General features: G+C 41.2%; 2 protein-coding genes across 4 annotated transcripts in view; one reads left to right on the top strand and one right to left on the bottom strand.

Moving 5' to 3' along the window:
- The window catches only part of apc2 (APC regulator of WNT signaling pathway 2), a 45518-nt gene that overhangs the window by 13428 nt on the left and 11891 nt on the right, over positions 1 to 20199 (top strand). For 2 of the 3 annotated variants that reach the window (XM_004561539.3, XM_004561538.5), the window contains exons 3-8: positions 8473 to 8563; positions 9975 to 10329; positions 10748 to 10856; positions 10999 to 11112; positions 11955 to 12029; positions 20006 to 20104. In XM_004561539.3, the coding sequence (XP_004561596.3) occupies positions 8473 to 8563; positions 9975 to 10329; positions 10748 to 10856; positions 10999 to 11112; positions 11955 to 12029; positions 20006 to 20104 (843 nt within the window). Of the gene's footprint in view, positions 1 to 6338; positions 6410 to 8472; positions 8564 to 9974; positions 10330 to 10747; positions 10857 to 10998; positions 11113 to 11954; positions 12030 to 20005; positions 20105 to 20199 lie in introns of those variants that run through there. The other variant, XM_076874464.1, reaches the window with a different exon arrangement.
- LOC101485104 (uncharacterized) lies at positions 11329 to 15705 on the bottom strand. The gene is made up of 5 exons (XM_004561537.4): positions 15492 to 15705; positions 14105 to 14912; positions 13692 to 13848; positions 13551 to 13588; positions 11329 to 13217 (listed from the first exon to the last, which is right to left on the bottom strand). The coding sequence occupies exons 2-5, from the start codon at positions 14826 to 14828 to the stop codon at positions 12658 to 12660; spliced, it is 1479 nt and encodes a 492-aa protein (XP_004561594.3). The 5' UTR covers positions 14829 to 14912; positions 15492 to 15705; the 3' UTR covers positions 11329 to 12657.

The raw sequence follows: 20199 nt of genomic DNA, 5'->3' as shown, positions 1-20199 counted from the left end.
TATATGTCAATGCTTTTGCATTCTTTCGGAAATGTAGCTGGGTAATTATGTCATTGGCATCGGTGAGCCACTGTCAATTTCAAATTCAAATTTTATTTGTCATGTACACAGTCATACACAGTACGATATGTAGTGAAATGCTTGGACAACTGCTCGTGACCTAAAGAAAACAAAAAAGGAAAGGCTATGAATAAGATAGGAAATAAATATGAAAAATTAAAAAGGGTAAATTTAACTAGGAAGGAATAAAATATAAATTAAGGTTAAAAATGAAATAACTGTACAACACAAATTAGAATGAAGGGTAAATTTAACTGGGAAGAATAAGATAAAATATATAAATTAAAGTTGAAAATAAAATAACTGTACAACAAAATACACAATACACAATATAGAACTATATAAGAATGTATGAAGAAATCTAAATATAAATAAATATATACACAATAACAGCAGCTGTACAAGTATTAACCGGAAATGAAGAATATAGTGACCAGTGTTGTGCAAAACCAAAGTCCAGAAAGTCCAGTGTGTGTGTAAGAACCATATGTGTGGGTCAGTACTGTGTGGTGGTGTGATTGAGAGACCGTATCGCCTGCGGGAAGAAGCTCCTCCTCAGTCTCTCTGTGTTGGTCTTCAGGGAGCGGAATCGCTTTCCTGACCTCAACAGAGAGAACAGTCTGTTGTTGGGATGGCTGAGGTCCTTCACCATCTTCCTGGCCTTGGTCCAGCACCGCCTGCTGTAGATTGAGTGCAGGTCAGGGAGCTCGGAGCGGATGGTGCGCTCAGCTGACCGCACAACCCTCTGTAGAGCTCGTCTGTCCTGCATGGTGCTGTTCCCGAACCAGGTTAAGATGTTTCCCGCCAGGATGCTCTCTATGGTGCACGAGTAAAAGTTCCTGAGCACCTTGGAGGGCAGTTGGAAGTCTCTCAAGCGTCTGAGGTGGTAGAGACGCTGTCGGGCCTTTTTCACCACGGTGTTGATGTGACAGGACCATGACAGGTCCTGCGTGATGTGAACTCCGAGGTATTTGAAGCTGTCCACTCTCTCCACTGGGCACTCGTTGATGACGGGGGTCTGGTAGTTCCTCTCCTGCTTAGTGCTGAAGTCCACTATCAGCTCCTTTGTCTTACTGACGTTTAGAAGGAGGTTGTTCCTCTGGCACCAGTTCTCCAGATTCCTAATCTCCTTCAGGTAGGCCGTCTCGTTGTATATGTGACATATGTGTGACATATTGAAATCGCATTTGAATTTGCGCTTGTTTTTTGCTTTCACTTTGCAATCGCGCGAACTGTGTATAGAGAGCGACAGCACTGATCTGTGAGTGATGATAATTTGTGCACCAATTCCTCTGACATCGTCTTATCAATCGTTAGCTTACTATGCAAACATGACAAGTGAAATCTCCGGCAGCTTAAACATGTGAGAGGTTGATCGCGCAGAGAATCGCTGAGCTTATGTGAGTGCGTGTGTAAAAGCAGCAGGATATATATTTTAGTTCTGCTGAGCCAAATAAGACAGGTCAGGGTGAAGAAGTGACAGCCAAAGAAAAGCTTACCACAAAACGGAAAAGTTATGACAAATCAGACTATAAGGCAAAAAGAAAGTACAGCTTTATGGTTTCATGGACAAAATAATTTCTGTGGCTGCAATATGACGAGCTAAATAACCAGGGCTGCACATAAGTGGTCCGCAGGTGCGCATTCGCTGTCAAAATAAAAAATGTGCACAAGATAAGAAGTTGCAACGCGTGTTTGCGTACATAAGATTTTCAGGAGGACAGACATTTGTTTAGAACTCTTAAAGATGTCGAAGAATCTCCTTTAAGCAATTACTTTGGTGTTCCTCCACCGCCAAACAAATGTCAGAAGGAGTCCGAACCACAAAAGAAGCACGTATTCTCGGAAAAGTAGTTGCAGGAGGTGAGCTGGCTTCAAACAAATGATGAACGCACAGAGATGTGGTGTGGAATGTGCCGTGAAAATTTAATAAATGACAAATTAAAAAGGCATGAACATTTTTTTTGTATCGAAAAAATATCGAACCGTGACACCAAAGTATCGAACCGAACCGTGAATTTTGTGTATCGTTGCACCCCTAATAGTGAGTGAGAAAGGAGACTGGAAAGGAAAAACTCAATGCATCATGGGAATCCCCCGGCAGCCTACGTCTATTGCAGCATAACTAAGGGAGGATTCAGGGTCACCTGGTCCAGCCCTAACTATATGCTTTAGCAAAAAGGAAAGTTTTAAGCCTAATCTTGAAAGTAGAGATAGTGTCTGTCTCCCGAATCCAAACTGGAAGCTGGTTCCACAGAAGAGGGGCCTGAAAACTGAAGGCTCTGCCTCCCATTCTACTTTTAAATACTCTAGGAACAACAAGTAGGCCTGCAGAGCGAGAGCGAAGTGCTCTAATAGGGTGATATGGTACTACAAGGTCATTAAGATAAGATGGGGCCTGATTATTTAAGACGTTGTATGTGAGGAGCAGGATTTTGAATTCTGGATTTAACAGGAAGCCAATGAAGGGAAGCCAAAACAGGAGAAATATGCTCTCTCTTTCTAGTCCCTGTCAGGACTCTTGCTGCAGCATTTTGGATCAGCTGAAGGCTTTTCAGGGAGTTTTTAGGACTTCCTGATAATAATGAATTACAGTCGTCCAGCCTGGAAGTAATAAATGCATGAACTAGTTTTTCAGCGTCACTCTGAGACAGGATATTTCTAACTTTAGAGATGTTGTGCAAATGGAAGAAAGCAGTCTTACATATTTGTTTAATATGTGCATTGAAGGACATGTCCTGGTCAAAAATGACTCCAAGGTTCCTCACAGCGTCACTGGAGGCCAAGGTAATGCCATCCAGAGTAAGAATCTGGTTAGATACCATATTTCTAAGCTTTTCAGGGCCGAGTACAATAACCTCAGTTTTATCTGAATTAAGAAGCAGAAAGTTAGCGGCCATCCAGGTCTTTACTAAAAAAGACTAGTTTAACTAAGTGGTGTGTGTGATCTGTCTTCATGGACAGATAGAGCTGGGTGTCATCTGCATAGCAATGAAAATGTATGCTATGTCTTCTAATGATGCTGCCTAAGGGAAGCATGTATAATGTAAACAGAATTGGTCCTAGCACTGAACCCTGTGGAACTCCATAATTAACCTCAGTGTGTGAAGAGGACTCTCCATTTACATGCACAAACTGGAGTCTATTAGATAGATATGATACAAACCACTGCAGCACAGTACCTGTAATACCTACAGCATGTTCTAATCGCTCTAATAGGATATTATGGTCGACAGTATCGAACGCTGCACTGAGGTCTAGCAGGACAAGCACAGAGATGAGTCCACTGTCAGAGGCCATAAGAAGATCATTTGTAACCTTCACTAAAGCTGTTTCTGTGCTGTGATGAGCTCTGGAACCTGACTGAAACTCTTCAAATAAACCATTCCTCTGCAGATGATCTGTTAGCTGTTTGACAACTACTCTTTCAATGATGTTTGATATGAAAGGAAGGTTGGAGATTGGCCTATAATTAGCTAAGGCTGCTGGGTCTAGAGATGCTTTTTGAGTAAAGGTTTAACTACAGCCAGCTTGAAGGCCTGTGGTGCATAGCTGATTATTAGAGATAGGTTGAGCATATTTAAGATCGAAGCATTAATTAATGGCAGGACTTCTTTGAGCAGTTTTGTAGGAATGGGGTCTAAAAGACACGTTGATGGTTTGGAGGAAGTAATTATTGAAGTTAACTCAGAAAGATCAATTAGAGAAAAAGAGTCAAACTTAACAGCAATGGTACTAAGAGTAGCTGTAGATAATATTACATCTGTGGGATGATTATTGGTAATTTTTCTCTAATGATAAAAATTTTATTTGTGAAGAAGTTCATGAAGTCATTACTAGTTAACGTTAAAGGGATGGTTGGCTCAACAGAGCTCTGACTGTTTGTCAGCCTGGCTACAGAGCTGAAGAGAAACCTGGGGTTGTTCTTATTCTTCAATCAGTGACGAATAGTAAGATGTTGTGGCTTTGCGGAGGGCTTTCTTATAAAGCAGCAAACTATTTCTCCAGGCTAAATGATGATCCTCTAAATTTGTGACACGCCATTTCCTCTCCAGCTTACGAGTCATCTGCTTTAGGGTACGTGTTTGAGAATTATACCACGGAGTCAGGTACTTCTGATTAGAGACCTTAGTTTTCACCGGAGCTACAGTATCCAGAGTCGTACGTAGTGAGGAGGTGAAATTATTAACAAGATAATCGACCTCTGTTGGGGTAGCGTTCAGATAGCTGGTCTGCTCTATGTTGGTACAGGGCATTGGAGATGATAACAGTAGGTGGATTATATTCTTAAACTTAGTTACAGCACTTTCAGAAAGACATCTACTTTGATAAAGTCTACTCTCCACCGCTGTGTAATCAATTATTGTAAATGTAAATGTTATCAGGAAATGATCAGACAGGAGAGGGTTTTCAGGAAACACTGTTAAATGTTCAGTTTCTATGCCATATGTTAAAACAAGATCTAGAGTGTGATTAAAGTGGTGGGTGGGTTCTTTTACATTTTGACAGAAGTCAATTGAGTCTAATAACAGATTAAATGCCATGTTGAGGCTGTCATTTTTAGCATCTACATGGATGTTAAAATCACCCACAATAATTATTTTATCTGAGCCGAGAACTAAATCAGATAAAAAGTCTGAGAAATCAGACAGAAACTCTGTGTAAGGCCCAGGTGGACGATAGATGATAACAAGTAAGACTGGTTTCTGAGTTTCACAGCTGGGGTGGACAATGTTAAGCATCAGGCTTTCAAATGAATTAAGTCTGTCTGGGTCTTTCATTAATTAATAGGCTGGTGTGAAAAATTGCTGCCACACCTCCCCCTCGGCCTGTGCTTCGAGGTTTCTGGTAGTTAGAATGACTCGGGGGTGTTGATTCATTTAAACTAACATAATCATCCTGCTGCAACCAGGTTTCTGTAAGGCAGAGTAAATCAATTTGTTGATCAATTATTAAGTCATGTACTAACAGAGACTTCGAGGAGAGAGACATAATATTTAATAATCCACATTTCACTGTGTTACTCTTTGGTTCAGATGTGGATACTGTATTGTTCTTTCTTTGTGATTGTTTATGTTTAAGTTGTTTGTTGCTGGTTTTTAGTTTGTTTTTTGTCTTTTTGGGAGCTGACACAGCACGGTGGCACGGTGGTTAGCACTGTTGCCGCACAGCAAGAAGGTCCTGAGTTCAATTCCACCATCAGGCCGGGGTCTTTCTGTGTGGAGTTTGCATGTTTGCGTGGGTTCCCTCCGGGTACTCCGGCTTCCTCCCACCATCCAAAGACATGCAGCTAGTGGGGATAGGTTAATTGGATAATCCAAATTGCCACTAGGTGTGAATGTGAGTGTGAATGGTTGTCTGTCCCTATGTGTTAGCCCTGCGACAGACTGGCGACCTGTCCAGGGTGTACCCCGCCTTTCGCCCTATGACAGCTGGGATAGGCTCCAGCGCCCCCCGCGACCCTGAAAAGGATATGCGGAAGCGAATGGATGGATGGATGGATGGGAGCTGACACAGTCTCTGTGGAGATGGGGTTTTGGGGGGGTAGCAGGAGGAGAGAAGCTACAGAGAGGCGTGTAAGACTGCAACTCTGCTTCCTGGTCCCAACTCTGGATAGTCATATTTTGGGGGGTTTAATAAATTTGTCCATATTTCTAGAAATGAGAGCTGCTCCATCCAAAGTGGGATGGATGCCGTCTCTCCTAACAAGACCAGGTTTCCTCCAGAAGGTTTGCCAATTATCTATGAACCCCACATCGTTTCTGGGACACCACTCAGACAGCCAGCAATTTAAGGAGAACATGCGGCTAAACATGTCACTACAGAGTCCCACATTGTTTTGGCAAAGTTGCACACCGAAACAGAATAAAAAATCTGACATGTCAGTAACCAGCTGGGCTGAACATAAAATGTCCATAACATGGTTCCAGGGTCACGTGTACTCTTCTTAAGCTTGTTGATTTCATATTAAGATTATTTTAGGATTATTTGTTCAAACTGCTAATCCTGATGTTAAAAAATAAACCTTTAAATTTTATAGCCCGTAATCAGACATCTTAATCAAATCAGCTATTTCTATGTCAGAATAATGAATAAATTCACACTGAGAGCGAGAAGGCTGTGAATCAGGCCAAGACTCAAAGGCTGCTGGATGTAAATCCCATCAGCTGCAGGCACACAGACACACATGTTCATGTACACATGTACGCACTGACTCACGTGTCCAGATGCTGAGAGCAGCTAGATTATGAGGCAGAGATCAGCAGGTTTTAGTCAGAACCAGGACAGAGAACGGAGAGAGCAGACATACACACAGAGTTCACTGCTGCACCAAGTTCACCTGTAGCAGGTAAGTCGACTGATAAAAACACCTTTAATATCCAAACTGATAGATTACAACTAGCTGGTGAGAAGGAAGGACTGCTTTTTATTCTGCTTTTTATCTCTATCAGTGATGAGGTGACGTTTTGTCTGCTGCTTTTAGGGATTATTATCTTTTTATGTTTATTAATCTCATCAGTCAGGATAAAAATGGAGATAAATCAAAAAAATCATTTTGTCTGGTTAGTTTGAAAAAAATCACTAACAGTCATCAGATATTTCTGTGTGTCATGTAGCAACTAATGTTTATACTCCAGTCATTTTAATATATTCAGTTTAATACCTGTAAGTAGTAACTTCATGGTGGTTTAACCACAGATCTCATGAGATTCAATAGCTGAGTTTTATTTATTTTGGTGGGAAACCAAGTCTTTGTCAACTGCAGAAGTAAAACAGAGCTTTCACTGAGACTAATCGCTCCTGCTTGTACACGGAGGATAATCTTTCTAGACTGTAAGAGAAAATGTTTTTAATACCACAAAAATCCCTGCACTGCTCGCACTGTGCGGATTTCATTCATTTGTCTCCACGTTCCTGGAATATGCAAAAACAACGTCCATGTAAGTGGGATTTGCTGGATTTTGAATATAAGCTTTAATTCATACAGAGAAACACAGAAGACATGTTTCTCTGTGTGCACAGCTCAATCTATATGAATACCAAAATGACACAAAAACGTTTAAAATACAAGTTTGTAATGAAAGTGTGTTTTAATGTATACTTCAACAACAAAAACACAAAAAAGGGTTAGTCAGTTCTTTCAGTTTCCAGAAGTAGGTCACAGAATAAAGTGGGAATAAAACCGGACTTTAAAAATGAGGGAAAATGACTTCTCCGTGATGTTTGAAGCTTCTTTGTTGTTATCAAATCCGCTTTAAATCAAATATACCTTACAGGCTACAAGACCAACAATAATACGCCTCACAGAAGGACCCCAAAAGGCTTATGTTATTATATATAAGATACTTTACTGCTTAATTGAGGATATTCGTTTTAAATTTTGATAAAATAGAGGCAGTATAATGTCCTCGTAAGTGGATATCAGGCCCTTGTAGAGCAAAATTTCCACATATGTGGACGCCAGGTCCTAGGAGGTTAAATGGGCAATTTCACTATGGAAGTTTTATATTGACCTTAAATACAAATCCAGCATAGGAATTATTACATCTAACACTCATTTAAAAACACTCACCACTCAATGTTACAATTAATCACTTTACTGTAGCGAGTGTATTTTTTTAGTAGATGAGACCAAGAAGAACGAGATCAGGAGGGAAGTGTTTGCGAAGCTGAGGAGAGGAAACTAAGTATAATAAAAAGCAAGACGTTTATTTAGGCTGATGAAAAGATAGCCAAACAAGGCGAGACAAAACAAAGAACTAAACTAAAATCTAAACTGGAAAAATAAAACTAACCATGAAAATGAGGACAAGAGACAACATGAAACTGAACAGGAACATCCAAAAACATGACTGTGAAATAATCCAAACACAAGTACGACAGCAGAAAACAAGACTCTGTGAGCATGACTTGACATGAAGACAACAGACAACCTGACATGAAGAGAAGGAGACAGAGGACTTAAATACACACAAGGGTTTATAATGAGGGAAGTGGAAACACCTGGGGAGGCACAGCTGGAGCTAATCTGACATAACAAGACAAAGGAAGCAAAGCAGAAACCAGACTTTCAAAGTAAAACCGGAAACACACAAACACAGAGGCAAGGATGACAAGGAAGACAAGAGAACAGAGACCTGAAACGTGGGACAGGAAGGCACAGAGTAGAAACACCGAACACAGGGGAGGCACAGAAACACAACCTAAAGACTAGAAATCAAGAAATACTAGTTAGAAATACAAAAAGGAAACCAAAACACTAGCAGAGATAAACCACGATGAAATCAAAGATGAATGATAACACAAAACACTGGGTCTCAGACCCAGCCCCTGACAAGGAAGTGACCTTTTGACCTGGAAATGTCTTTTGTGGAGTTTCACCCGGATACATTCATGTTGTTTTCTTCTTAGGAGGTGCTGAAACAACTGCAGAGTAAGCTGGAACAGGAGGCAGGGACCCTGGCATCGTCTGGAAGGAGCGACGTGCTGCACCAGCTTAAAGGTCGAAATCTGGCTTGACTTTTTTGTAATTTGAGGATTGTTTCTGCCTGAGGACCATTTTCTAGGAACCATTTAAGGAACTTGGGATGTTCACCCCCAGAAAGTTCCCCTCATATTGAACAACATTACAACTTGAGAACCAGGTTCAGATTTGCTCGTCCCTTTTTTCTGGATTTAGAAAAAATGGTTTATGTTGACAATAATTTGCTTTAAAATCACAGTGAGAGAAGGTTATAACTGTCTGTTTAGTCACTGTACATCTGGAGACTACATTTCCCCCTTAATTGTTGTAATTTTCCTTCTAATTTCTGTCCCGGTTGCACCTACCTGACTCTGCTGGTGTGTGAAGCTCAGAGCTCAGAGCCTCCAGTGAGACTAATCATCACTTACAGAGAAAGCAGATTGACTCATTCAGCTAATCTGATTGGCTCCAGCAAGCCAGGCCTCATTCAGTTAAATAGCCAGTTATTGTCAATTACTTTGTCTGGACAGGAATTTGTTCATTTCCAGCTGACAGATGTGTTTATAGACTTCAGCTGTCTGTCAACTCAGCTACACAACTGAAATTAAATCAGTCTAATTAATAAACATAAAACCAACAGTTTAGCTGCATTAATGCTGAATTTAGACAACTTTACTTCAAATGTAACCATACAAACTTAAAAGTGGTGGTCCAGTTAAAAAATAGAGTGCTTTAGTATTATTTATGGTACTGGTAACCAGTGAAAGCCAGCCGGGGACAGACAGATGACAGATTTTATGACAGAGCATTTAAATAAAAAATAGATTGTTGCTAATGACAGAATATTTTTGTTTACACGTTTTATGAGTCACAGAAATTTAGCATTTAAACACCAAAACATCCAAAGAAAAAACAGATTTGCTGTTAAAGTCTGAAAAAAGTGGAGACGTTTGTTGTTTTTTTTCCTTAAATATAATGTTAGATCACAATAAGCAAAATGAAGACAAGCCTATCACCTGCATAGAAATGACCAGATGTAAATGGCCTGTATTTATGTAGCGCTTTACTTAATCCCTAAGGACCCCAAAGCGCTTTACACATCCACCCATCCACACACTGGTGATGGCAGCTACATTGTAGCCACAGCTGCCCTGAGCCTCGCCTCTGTCAGTGCGGACACTTAATGGATTAAACACAGTATAAGTCCTTTAACAAAATAATTTTATGCAGAAATATTGCAAAAAATGTGAGTATAAATATGCTGAAGAGTATTATTGACGAATAAAAGATAGTGACTGTAATTCTAAAATCAAACGCTGAATATCCCGGGGCTGCTGTTACATCATAGGCAGAAATTCCAATTTTAAATAAACCAGATTTAAAAGTAGAGCCTGAGTTGTTGATCTGATGGCTCTTGACCCTCCTTCACCTCCTCCTCCTCCTCCCTCAGAACTCCACATGGACCTCACCAATTACTACGAACTCAAACATCAACCTCATAACCTGAGGCTGCTGACAGGCTGCCTAGGAGGGGCGGGGCCAGGTGTTGGCGGAGGTGCAGAACTAGATGATCACCTAGCTCTGGCCCCGTCCTCGTGCTCCTCCTCCTCCTCGATGGCCGCAGTAAGCAGAGGTAGGAGTCCTCACCGATCGGCATCCTGTCAAAGCACAGTGTCTGCCGGGAAGACTGCCGCTGTCATCCTGCCGCATCACTTCCTGGATGGAGCCCCGCCCAAAATTGCTATGATCACTGGAGCAGACGGACGAGTGATTGACCATCACCTGGACGAGCTGTGCAAGGAGAGGTAAGCTGATTTCCATAAATATTAACTGAGGCACCTCAGGGTGGGAGGTCACATGGGACTGGTACAGTCAAGTTCACGGACCCAGAGCCTTCATCTGAGTTTACAGATGACACAACGTGTGAGAGAGCTGATTAATCAGCAATTCTTTAAGATTTTAAATAGTGAAATGTATAATAACACAATATAAGTAGTGTTTAATTGTGAAATGTCCAAAAAAAAAACTTTTTCTAAAAGGAAATTAGACCTGCAGGCTAATGTAACTTGTTCCATGGTAGTTAAGATGAAGAGCTTTTCATCTGATGTAGCCACCAAACGAATGGCAATAAGCTCCGCCTTACTTGATGCTAATCAGGTTTTAGCCTGTCAGTGTTATGATGTATGGTTATGATATAATAATAACGGTTACAACTATCTACAGGGACCTCCTGCTGGGGGAAATTGACCGAGAAGAGAGGGAGCGCTGCTGGTTCTTCAGCCAGCTTGAGGAGCTGTCACAGAAACTGGCCCAGCTGCCACGCATTGACACGGTGAGAGTTTATTGATATAATAAAGGATATAACCACAGAAATGCAACCTTTGGGTGTTTTTACTCATACATGGACTTGTTATTTTGTCCAGTAATCAGAGAAACCTTTGACCTCTGACCTCGGTGTGTTTCTGCTGCTACAGTTTTCACTACAGATAGACATGATCCGGCAGAAGCTGGAGTTCGATGCTCAGAAGATCCGGTCTGTGATGGAGGAACGCTTCGGCACCAGTGATGAGGTGGTTCACAGGACGCAGGTGAGTTTGATCAACTCAGTTTCCTTAATAACAACTGAAAGAAGCCAAACACTGGACATTGACATTTCCATAGTTTTATGAAGTCCGTTTCTGAAGTTTGGCCACCGCTGTAGGTCGTGTTTGGATAAACTAGCTAGTGCTGTCTGAGTTTGGCCCAAACGTGTAGGTTCATCACACAAACACACACCTGCCAGTCAGTCCTAAGTAACCACCAGAATTTCTCACACATCTTTATTAGTATAATTAACCTCACAGTGTGTCCGATTATCTGTCACATAACTGCACTGAAATGTGTCATCAACAGTACGAATACGGCAAACAGGTCAACTTCAGTAACTGCCAGCAAGTGGATGTGAGGCCTAGTAGGCAGTCAGCTGCTTTCCCACCTGTGTTAGCGTCCACATCACAAACAGTTCACATGTGTAATGAAGCAAAGTCAAAGCCTCCATGAATTTAAACAGCTGCTGTGAACGGGTATATTATAGTAGGCAAATCTCTCAGAAACCCCATGTCAAATGTAACTCTTGATGAGCCATGCGATAGCCAACATTGTTACTTTCTTTTTTAACCCTGGATATCACAGTAATATAACTGAAGTGAATTATCGTGAGAACCCTAATCCACGCAGAGGGTTCGTCGTGGGAACAAAATGGCCGTGAATAAAGTGCAAATCCACAGCTTGAGTCATCAGTCCCGGTATTCATGATGACATGTCAGAATAATTAGATTATAAACTACAGCGACTAGAGATTTCTGCCCATGAGCTGTGTCAGCGACAACTGCTGGTGGAAAAAAGACATCTGGATGCATCTGAAATGTGTGTGTCTGTGTGTGTGTTGCAGAAGCGTGTTGCTCGTCTAGAGCAGCTGGAGAAAGAGCTGCAGGAGGCCCGAGGGAGTCAGGAGAGCCAGCTGCAGGTCAGATATACTGTACACTCTAACACACACACAGCAGTGTGTGAATCCACAGGATATTTGTGCATTAAATGTGTTAGTGATGAATTCTGTAGACGCTTTAATTGGATGCAGAGATGTCACATGGCAACTATAAGAGCTGTGATTGGTCAGCTGAGGCTTCTGGTGTCTGATGCTGGTGGATTTTTTTCTTGTGGGTGACCAACAGCAGAAATGTGTAAAAATCTGTTGCTAGAAAAAAGCAGGAAAGGTTAGTATTCATGATTGCTGTGATCCAGTGTCGTGATTTTTGAAACGATATCAGCATGAATTCAGACAGAATAAGGAAGTCGTGTTTATATCGATGTAGTTTGATGTTTCATCACATAACGTGTTATTTGCAAAGCTGTGGGTATAGTTTTTGCATCACTGCTCTCACTGCGTTGTCCAACTTCTGAAACCCCGCCCCCAATCTACCTCTGAAGCCCCGCCCCATGGTCCCACTCCCCTGAAAATTTGCCCTCAGAAGTTCTCCTACAGCATGGAGGTAGACTGCATTGCTCCAACAATGAGTAACACTGATGAATAACTCCACATGATGCTCTCAGCCATGAGAAAAGTCTCATTTGGGTATCCTGGGGTCGTCCTGTTGTCACTTTAGTGCATGTTCCCACTCCAACTCCACATGACAGAGAGACACTGAGCCATTGTATGCCCACACCCAGAACCCCGGGTACAGTGGCTCAGTAAAGGCGCAGCTGAAAGTGTGGAGGTGGACCATCATGTCCTGAGAGACGCAGTAGAAGGACAGAGCGCCTGCAGGCCAGTTTAGGTAGATACCAATTCTGTGGGTGAAGTTCTCAGGTGAGAGCGACTTTAACCTCTTTCTGTTGTGACACGGAGTGTAGCTTCCCTCTGCGCACTCCACAGTCCAGGAACGCTCGTTGTGTCCCAGCAGGCAGTTCACTGTGTCTCCATCTCTAGAGATGTTGTTGTAGGTGACACCGATGTCAGCACCACCTCTCCACTCCACCTCCCAGTACACCTTGTCGAGCAGTCCCTCCCTGCACAGGACCTGAGGACAGAACTCAAACCGCTCCGGATGCTCCGAGTATTGATGGTCTGACCAGACACGAGTTGCCTTCCTGTTACTGTCAGTTAGAAGGATCTCAGAGTTGGCAGTGTTGGGGTCAAGGGTCAGGTAGTGGGCAACTGAAGGTGAAACAGGAGAAGCTGATTAGCCCGGGACTGAGCTTGGGACATGACCACCTCATGAACAGCCATTCTCAGAATGAGTAATTACATTTAATGGTCTTTACTTTAAAAAGTGTTTTTTCTTGAAGGAAATTAGAGTCAGTACTTAATGATTATAGGCTGCGATACCACCCTGTCAAATATCCCAAAATCTCACAGCTAGATTGGAACTATTATTCAGGGAGAACATTACCAGGAGATTGTGTAGAAAAATTAAGGTATTGGAAATGAAAGGGTTTTAAAGTGGCCTTTAAAGACACAGAGACATTAAAGAAGCAGAGGTACAATTACAGTTTTTCAGTGCCCACAGGTGTCCTCCTGGCAACTCCCTAAAAGACCAGAAACAGTCACAGCATAAAAAACATGTAACATCTGATCAGCGTTGCAATTACATCTATTTGGAGATCGAATGTTTGAAATGGTTTGGCTCACTTGAGGTCTGCTTTGTCGGTGTTTCCCACAGCGATCAAAGTGAGCCTAGACATCAAAGGACACTGAACTGTTTCTGAAGGTTCATCTTCTTCCTCTTCCTCTCCTGACGGCGCTGACGAGTCATGTCCCCCCTTCCCGTTCTCACTTAACTGATCAACTGAAGAAAATAAATGAATAGAAAAATAATCAAATGAAGATTTCGATCCATCTGTTTCATCTAATTGTTTAAACAACTTCAGCAGATTTGATTCATTTGAAGCTGAATGAAGAAAAAAAAATTTAATTTACCTTCAATTTTCATCAGACGCACAAACACACATATGAATATGACAAAATAATAAAAACCAGAAGCTGTGGTAGAGTTTGACTGTAAACATGTGTGTGTGGGGGGGGGGGTTTAAAGCAGGACGCACCTTTCTCTGATGCATGCATCGCCTCCTGGCTCTGTTGTGTTTCAGAGGAAGCCTTCCTCCTCTCAGTTACCTCCTGGGAAACATTTGCATCCAGCTTGCTGTCGCCTGAGTCGTTCAGCCTCTCCGTCGTATTGTTATTAGTTTCCTCGGTGCTAATTGGGTTTTTGTTGGTAAATCCATTATCCGTTTGTTCCTCTGCCTTTACTGGGAGTGTCTTCCTAACTTCCTGACGATCGTTTGTTTTGGGGGTAATCTTTGAAAGATTACTTCTCTTGAACAGATTCAGGAGGGACTCGTCACTTCTTTCAGCTTTAGTGGCTTTTATCTTGACAGCGTTGGAGGAATCTAGCTTTGCAGCACCATCTTTGTCTTCATGCTCCTTTGAAAGGCCGATTCTGAAGATGCTGGAGATGTCTTCTTTGAAATGATTCAAGTCCTCTTTGAGCAGAGTCAGAGTGCTGGTCGGCTTTTCTGGTGGCTGTGTTGTTTTAGGATTTGTGTCTTTGTCCTTGAACACTTTCAACAGTCCTTCCTTGAACTGGCTCAAGTCCTCTTTGAAAAGAGTGAGCGGGCTGACCGACCTTTTCTCCGTCTGACTCGTCTTGAGTAAATCTCTCGCCTGATCATCTTTACCGTTACAGTCCTCTAGGTGAAGTTTGTCGTCCTCGTGTATGTCAGTCTCTGTCTCATCCTGTTGCTCTGAAGGTTTTTCACTGTGGCTCATTTTGTTGTTCTGTGAAACTCTTTAATCCTTGTGACGTGTTCACAGCAATCTTTAAGATATTGATATTTAGGCTGTGGGGATCACCTGTACGAACAGACATGTGTGGAAATGATAAATTTGATTTCTGACTGTAGCACTGCTAATAAAAGGATTTTAAGGAGACAGCAGGGCTCTTCAAGTGTCTGACCAGGATGCCATCTGGATGCCTCCAAAGGGAGATTTTCCAGGTCAAAGTAAGGATTCTAAATCCCTTCTGGTCTGGTGAAAGGGGAACCCGGGGTAGTTTGCTCAGACTACTTCCTCTCTAACCCAATTCTAGCTAAACAATGACAAATAACAAAATACATGTTCTCTAAAAAATTTTCAGGAACTAAAATGTTTCTTCTGGACAGAAAGAAAGTAACTGGTAAATTTCTCCTGAGCTCTGAATGACAGATATTAATATTCAGTCTGCTGCATTTAAAAATACGACCATTTCCTGTCTAAACAGCTGATTCGGTCCTTTTAAAGAAATACTTGAATCATATGATTTTGTGAATCCAGATTTCACAGAAACAGAAAGCGCGTTCATACGTAGTTGGTAAATCTCAGGTCATGTTTAGGCTTGTTAGGAGTTAATCCAATAATCTACTCTTAACAACAGCGTCTCATTGAAATACTCACATCTGCTTCACGTTTCTTCTTTTTTCATTTGCGAACCACGAAAAGATTTGAAAACAAAACACCAAGGCCTCACACACACACACACACACACACACAGACACACACTCTGTCTCTGCTGTAAATCTGTGTCTCCCTCTGGTTTTCTTGCATTTCTGAACTGGTTTCTGGTTCAACCAGTTTGTCTCCATGTTTTCACCTTACTGCAGAGCAGACGATTGGTTGGCTGTGGGGAGTGCTTCCACTTTGCTTCTGCTGTGACGAAATATGAAGTCAAGTTCAGTTGCATGGCTGTAGTCACATGGTCCGGTGCCCTGAAGCAGAAACTACATGTTGGACTACCACTGACCATCAATGTACACAGCAGTCCAGTCCAGTAACATGGCCTGAAATTTAAAATATTATTATTATTATTTTACCTGCACAACTGGTCGGCATTCTTATGCACAACAAATGTTTGACAGCAGACCATTGGATGCAATACAAAAAGCAATAACAATGTTTCTTCCCAGACTTTCTTTCTTCACACATAAACAGTCTTTGATGTGGAACCAAGTGCTCCATAAGAAAATCCCAGAAATTAGATATTCAGTTCAATAACTGAGCAAAAACTGTTTGTATCTCAAAGGTGCTTTAAACTCATTTCTGATAAAGGTCAGTCAGTGCAGCTTTACAGCTAAACCGAAACAAAAATGATTTATCAGTCAAGTGTTAGTATTTGGTCAGATGTGAAGTGAGATGTAGCAGTTATATTTTTCCCAATAAAACTAAATCCTGGCATCTTATATTTATGATGCTAAGCATTTTGCATATTAATTTTCATTACTTACTTTTGCATTTTTAAAAAATGGGATAGCTCATGTTTACTGAGCATTAGCCTCCAGAGCTGGAAAAAGAAGCCACAGATTAAGAGTGGAAGGCTGCAGTTCCTCTAATGGCTGCATGTGGCGGCTTTGAAAAGGAAGTTAATCCTCAAAAACACGCATTTTTAGAATGACCAACTTTACAGCAGAAATAAACACATTTACAGCCAGTTTTGGTCTCTGCAGCTAAACTTTCCATCTTAGCAACTGTACCAGGGATAATGTTTTTTAAAAATGAGTCACCTGTTTAAATGAGACTAAGGCTTAAACTTGATTCGAGGTGTTGCCTCTTATTCACACCTGGATGCTGACACAAGCAGCTGTAGATGCTAGCTGTCCACTATGGCTGGCATCAGCTAATCGAAGGCGCTGCCTGGACCTCAAAGTGTGTCCAATGTGCAAAATTATTAAAAAATAAGTGCATATAAGTGTAACATGTTAATTAAAAGTTCTTTCCAACTGCAGATGGAAAGAAACTGTTTTTGTGAGGTATTGGTCCAGATGGACTGAGCCTTCTGCCAAATGAGTGACTCAAAAAGCTGATCCTATGTCCTGCCTGCTGGGTTCTGCAAGCTCACGCTGGTGATTTTAACTGATTTTTCAGCCCAGCAGATACTGCTTATATCTATCTGAAATGTAAATACTTGTTCGTTTAATGGTTCTTTATAACAACAAACTCGGGACCTTTTGATTTGATTTTACTTTTTTCTGACACTAGAAAAATGTATAAAAAATTATATGAGTAAAGAAATTCAGCTTTATAAAGAAGGATTGTTGGTGATTGCAGCAAACCTGAACTTATTTGAAAAACTCTGTAGACCCATCAGTTTATCAGTGATCTGCCAGCTGTGTGTCAATTAGGTGAAAACCTTTCATTTGTGGCTCCTATGAGAAAGTGTTATTTCTTAAAATGCATCAGAGAGTGAAGAAAAAATAAAAACAGACAGAACAGATTTTAAGCAGCTCCGCTCTCCTGCTCTTCAGCTTCCACTCGTTGCTGTGCAGAGAAACCTGTTTTTTTATGTAGCTCAGAGCTGCGTTACGATTGGCTGTTGCCAAGCTGCAGGGTTGGCACTGAGCAAGTGTGTCTGAGATAAAGAGAGCGAATCGGTGCTTCTTTTCTCTGCTCTGCCTCCCTCTGAGAATAATGAGACCACAGAAATGGATACGTGGATGCCAGACAGTACTAACAAATATCACCTCATTAAAAGGGTCAATTCACCCAAATTACAACAGCTCCAGCTCTTCTCCTGCTTTGGGATTCAGGATCTGTCCTGGTTTTATTTATCCAGGTTTAAAGATATCTGTCTCCATGACAACAGTAGAGACAGAAGGAATTTATTTTGTGTTGCTCATAAATTTGAAACATGAATGTCTTTTTAAAAGGATTTATAACTTTACAGGGGATTAAAAACAGATGATAAAAAGATTACAGAAAGAGCAGTCCATAAAAATGTTCTGAGAGGCGTCTTTAATAAGATTCTTGTGGCAAAAGCTCAGCGTGACCTGATGGTGGCAGTAGCCTATCTCACAGTCTCTGACTCTGTGGATGATTGTGCAGCACCTGGATGGCCGGTCTAAGGCTGAAAGGTTTCAAAATAGTGTTTGAGTGTTTATGTGTTTTAGTCTTGCTAGAGGTGGTCGTCCTCCCTCATAGTGAATGAAAGTGATCATGTTTTATCTCCGCCGCATGCTGTCCGCCATTTTCTCGTCACGTTGCAGCTGCTCGTGTTGGAGGATGTTTGGATCCGAGCCAAAGATTCAGTCTGTCCAACTGGAGGACGGAAAAATATTCAGGAGGAAAAAAGAGATTAACACACACACACACACACACACACACACACACACACACACACACACACACACACACACACACACACCGCTTTGTCTGTAGACAGTCTTTGGCTCACACATCACACCCCTAGGCGTTACCATGGTGATGGGATGAAAGGGGGGGGTCTTTGATGGGAGTCTCTGAAGGTTTCAGTCTGTGAATCCAAATGAAGCTGTGTGTTTGTGAGTGGATGTCTATCTGTGTGAGGACCAGTGTGAGGTTTAGACCTGGTGAGGAGGGTCTGGTTTTCACTGCTGGACAGACCTTCAGCGGACTCAGGTGTGAAGGGTCAGACCTGGTTTTAGGGTTCATGCTCTGGTTTAGGGGAAGCTCTTAGGAAATAAAGGTCCTCACAAAGAAATTAGAACAAATGGATGCAAGAAGATTGTGATACGGGCTCTTAAATGAACATTTCACAGTAAAGACATCAAAGATCCTACATCATCCACATGTCCTCTGTCTAGTGTTTCCTAAGAAATCTCACTATAAATTCTGCAGATGTGTAGAATATTTTAATCGGTTCGTAGAGCATTAATAATAGAGTTTGACATTGATACACTGGCCGATATTCAGCCCATTCTGCTCATCTCTGTCTTGCAAATCTTTTAATTCTTGGACTCTACTAGAGTAGCTTTGCATGATTCAAGGTTCAAAATAATCCTTATTTAGCTCTACTGAGCTTACTGCAGCCCTTCAGTTCATTCCCTGTCTGAAACCAGCTGTTTTAGCTCCTCCTCCTTTAAGGCCAACCTCCATGTCATACAGCTTGGCTGCTCCACATAAACACGAGGTTTGAATAGCAGGGTCTTACACAAATGGCTTTTCTTATTATAACATTCATGTTAGCCTAATGACTAATCCTGAACACATCAGCATGTGTCAGCAGCTTATTTAAACCATATATTAACATTTACAGCCCACCGTGTGCCTGTAATTGGTAAATGTATTTTTCCAAGAAGAGGGGTGACGAGTTGCTCTATTTATTTAGAAGACACACTCGCTTTATTTGGAAAAACGCAGGAAAACAGATAAAGCCCAGACGTCTCAGTTTTACAGAAGCTTTCACTTGTGGATCTGTTGACAGCGTGAACTTTGTCTCAAAACCCCACATGGGGATGTGATGTGATTTGTGCATATCAGGCGATTCGTGCACACGTTGTTAAGGTTCTGTAAGTGAGCAAGAGGGATTTTACCTTTTTAGACATTTGTATGCACAGAAAACATTTTGAAAGAGAAAATTATCTGACTTGTGAAGATGAATTTATAAATTATAAATGATCAGCATTTATTCAGGTTTGGGTATATGCATTTGTAAAATAGTTTTACATGTGTTCATATTGCTTTATATTTTTGTGTGAATTGAAACACGCACTTATGAATCTTTGTGTACATTTGTGGATCATACCAAACGCATTTGTAACATTTTTGAGACAAATTTTTCTTCATATGAAACAACGATCAATGTGTCCACACCAAGATGATTATTATAAATAACTTAAATTAAAATTAAATGTATACAAATATTTACTGTACATGAATAAAAATGTGAAATTATCACCTGCAGATTTATCACCTGCTTCCATGTTTATTGTAGTACCTGTTCTGAACAGGTTTGTTTGAGGTAAACATCTCCCATAATGTTAATGATAAAAATAAAACTGAACTGAAAATATAATTTATTTTTTCTAAATAATGATAAAGGAAATTAATTTAAAAAATCAAAAAGTATAGCTGTATATGCGAAAGGTGGAGATCAGACTAGAAGTAGGTCAAAGATACCATCTTTATGCATTTTTCTTCTTCTGTCTTTCTGTGTGCAGCTCTCTGGTGCCGAGAAGCCCCCTGCTGGAGAACCAGAGAACAGCAGCTCATCATCAGCCACAGCAGCAGGAACAGAAGCTGCAGACGGTGGTAGCAAGGTAACAACACACCAAAAACTCAATTAATGTCTACAACATTGTACTTATAGAGTGAAACTTACAAAAGCGTACCCTGTCATTGTATAGTTTGTAAC

This window comes from Maylandia zebra, linkage group LG15 (genome assembly GCF_041146795.1).
Source record: "Maylandia zebra isolate NMK-2024a linkage group LG15, Mzebra_GT3a, whole genome shotgun sequence".
In the NCBI taxonomy this organism is placed as follows: domain Eukaryota; kingdom Metazoa; phylum Chordata; class Actinopteri; order Cichliformes; family Cichlidae; genus Maylandia; species Maylandia zebra.
Note: the sequence above shows the minus strand (reverse complement) of the source record. Positions and strands in the feature narration are given on the sequence as shown.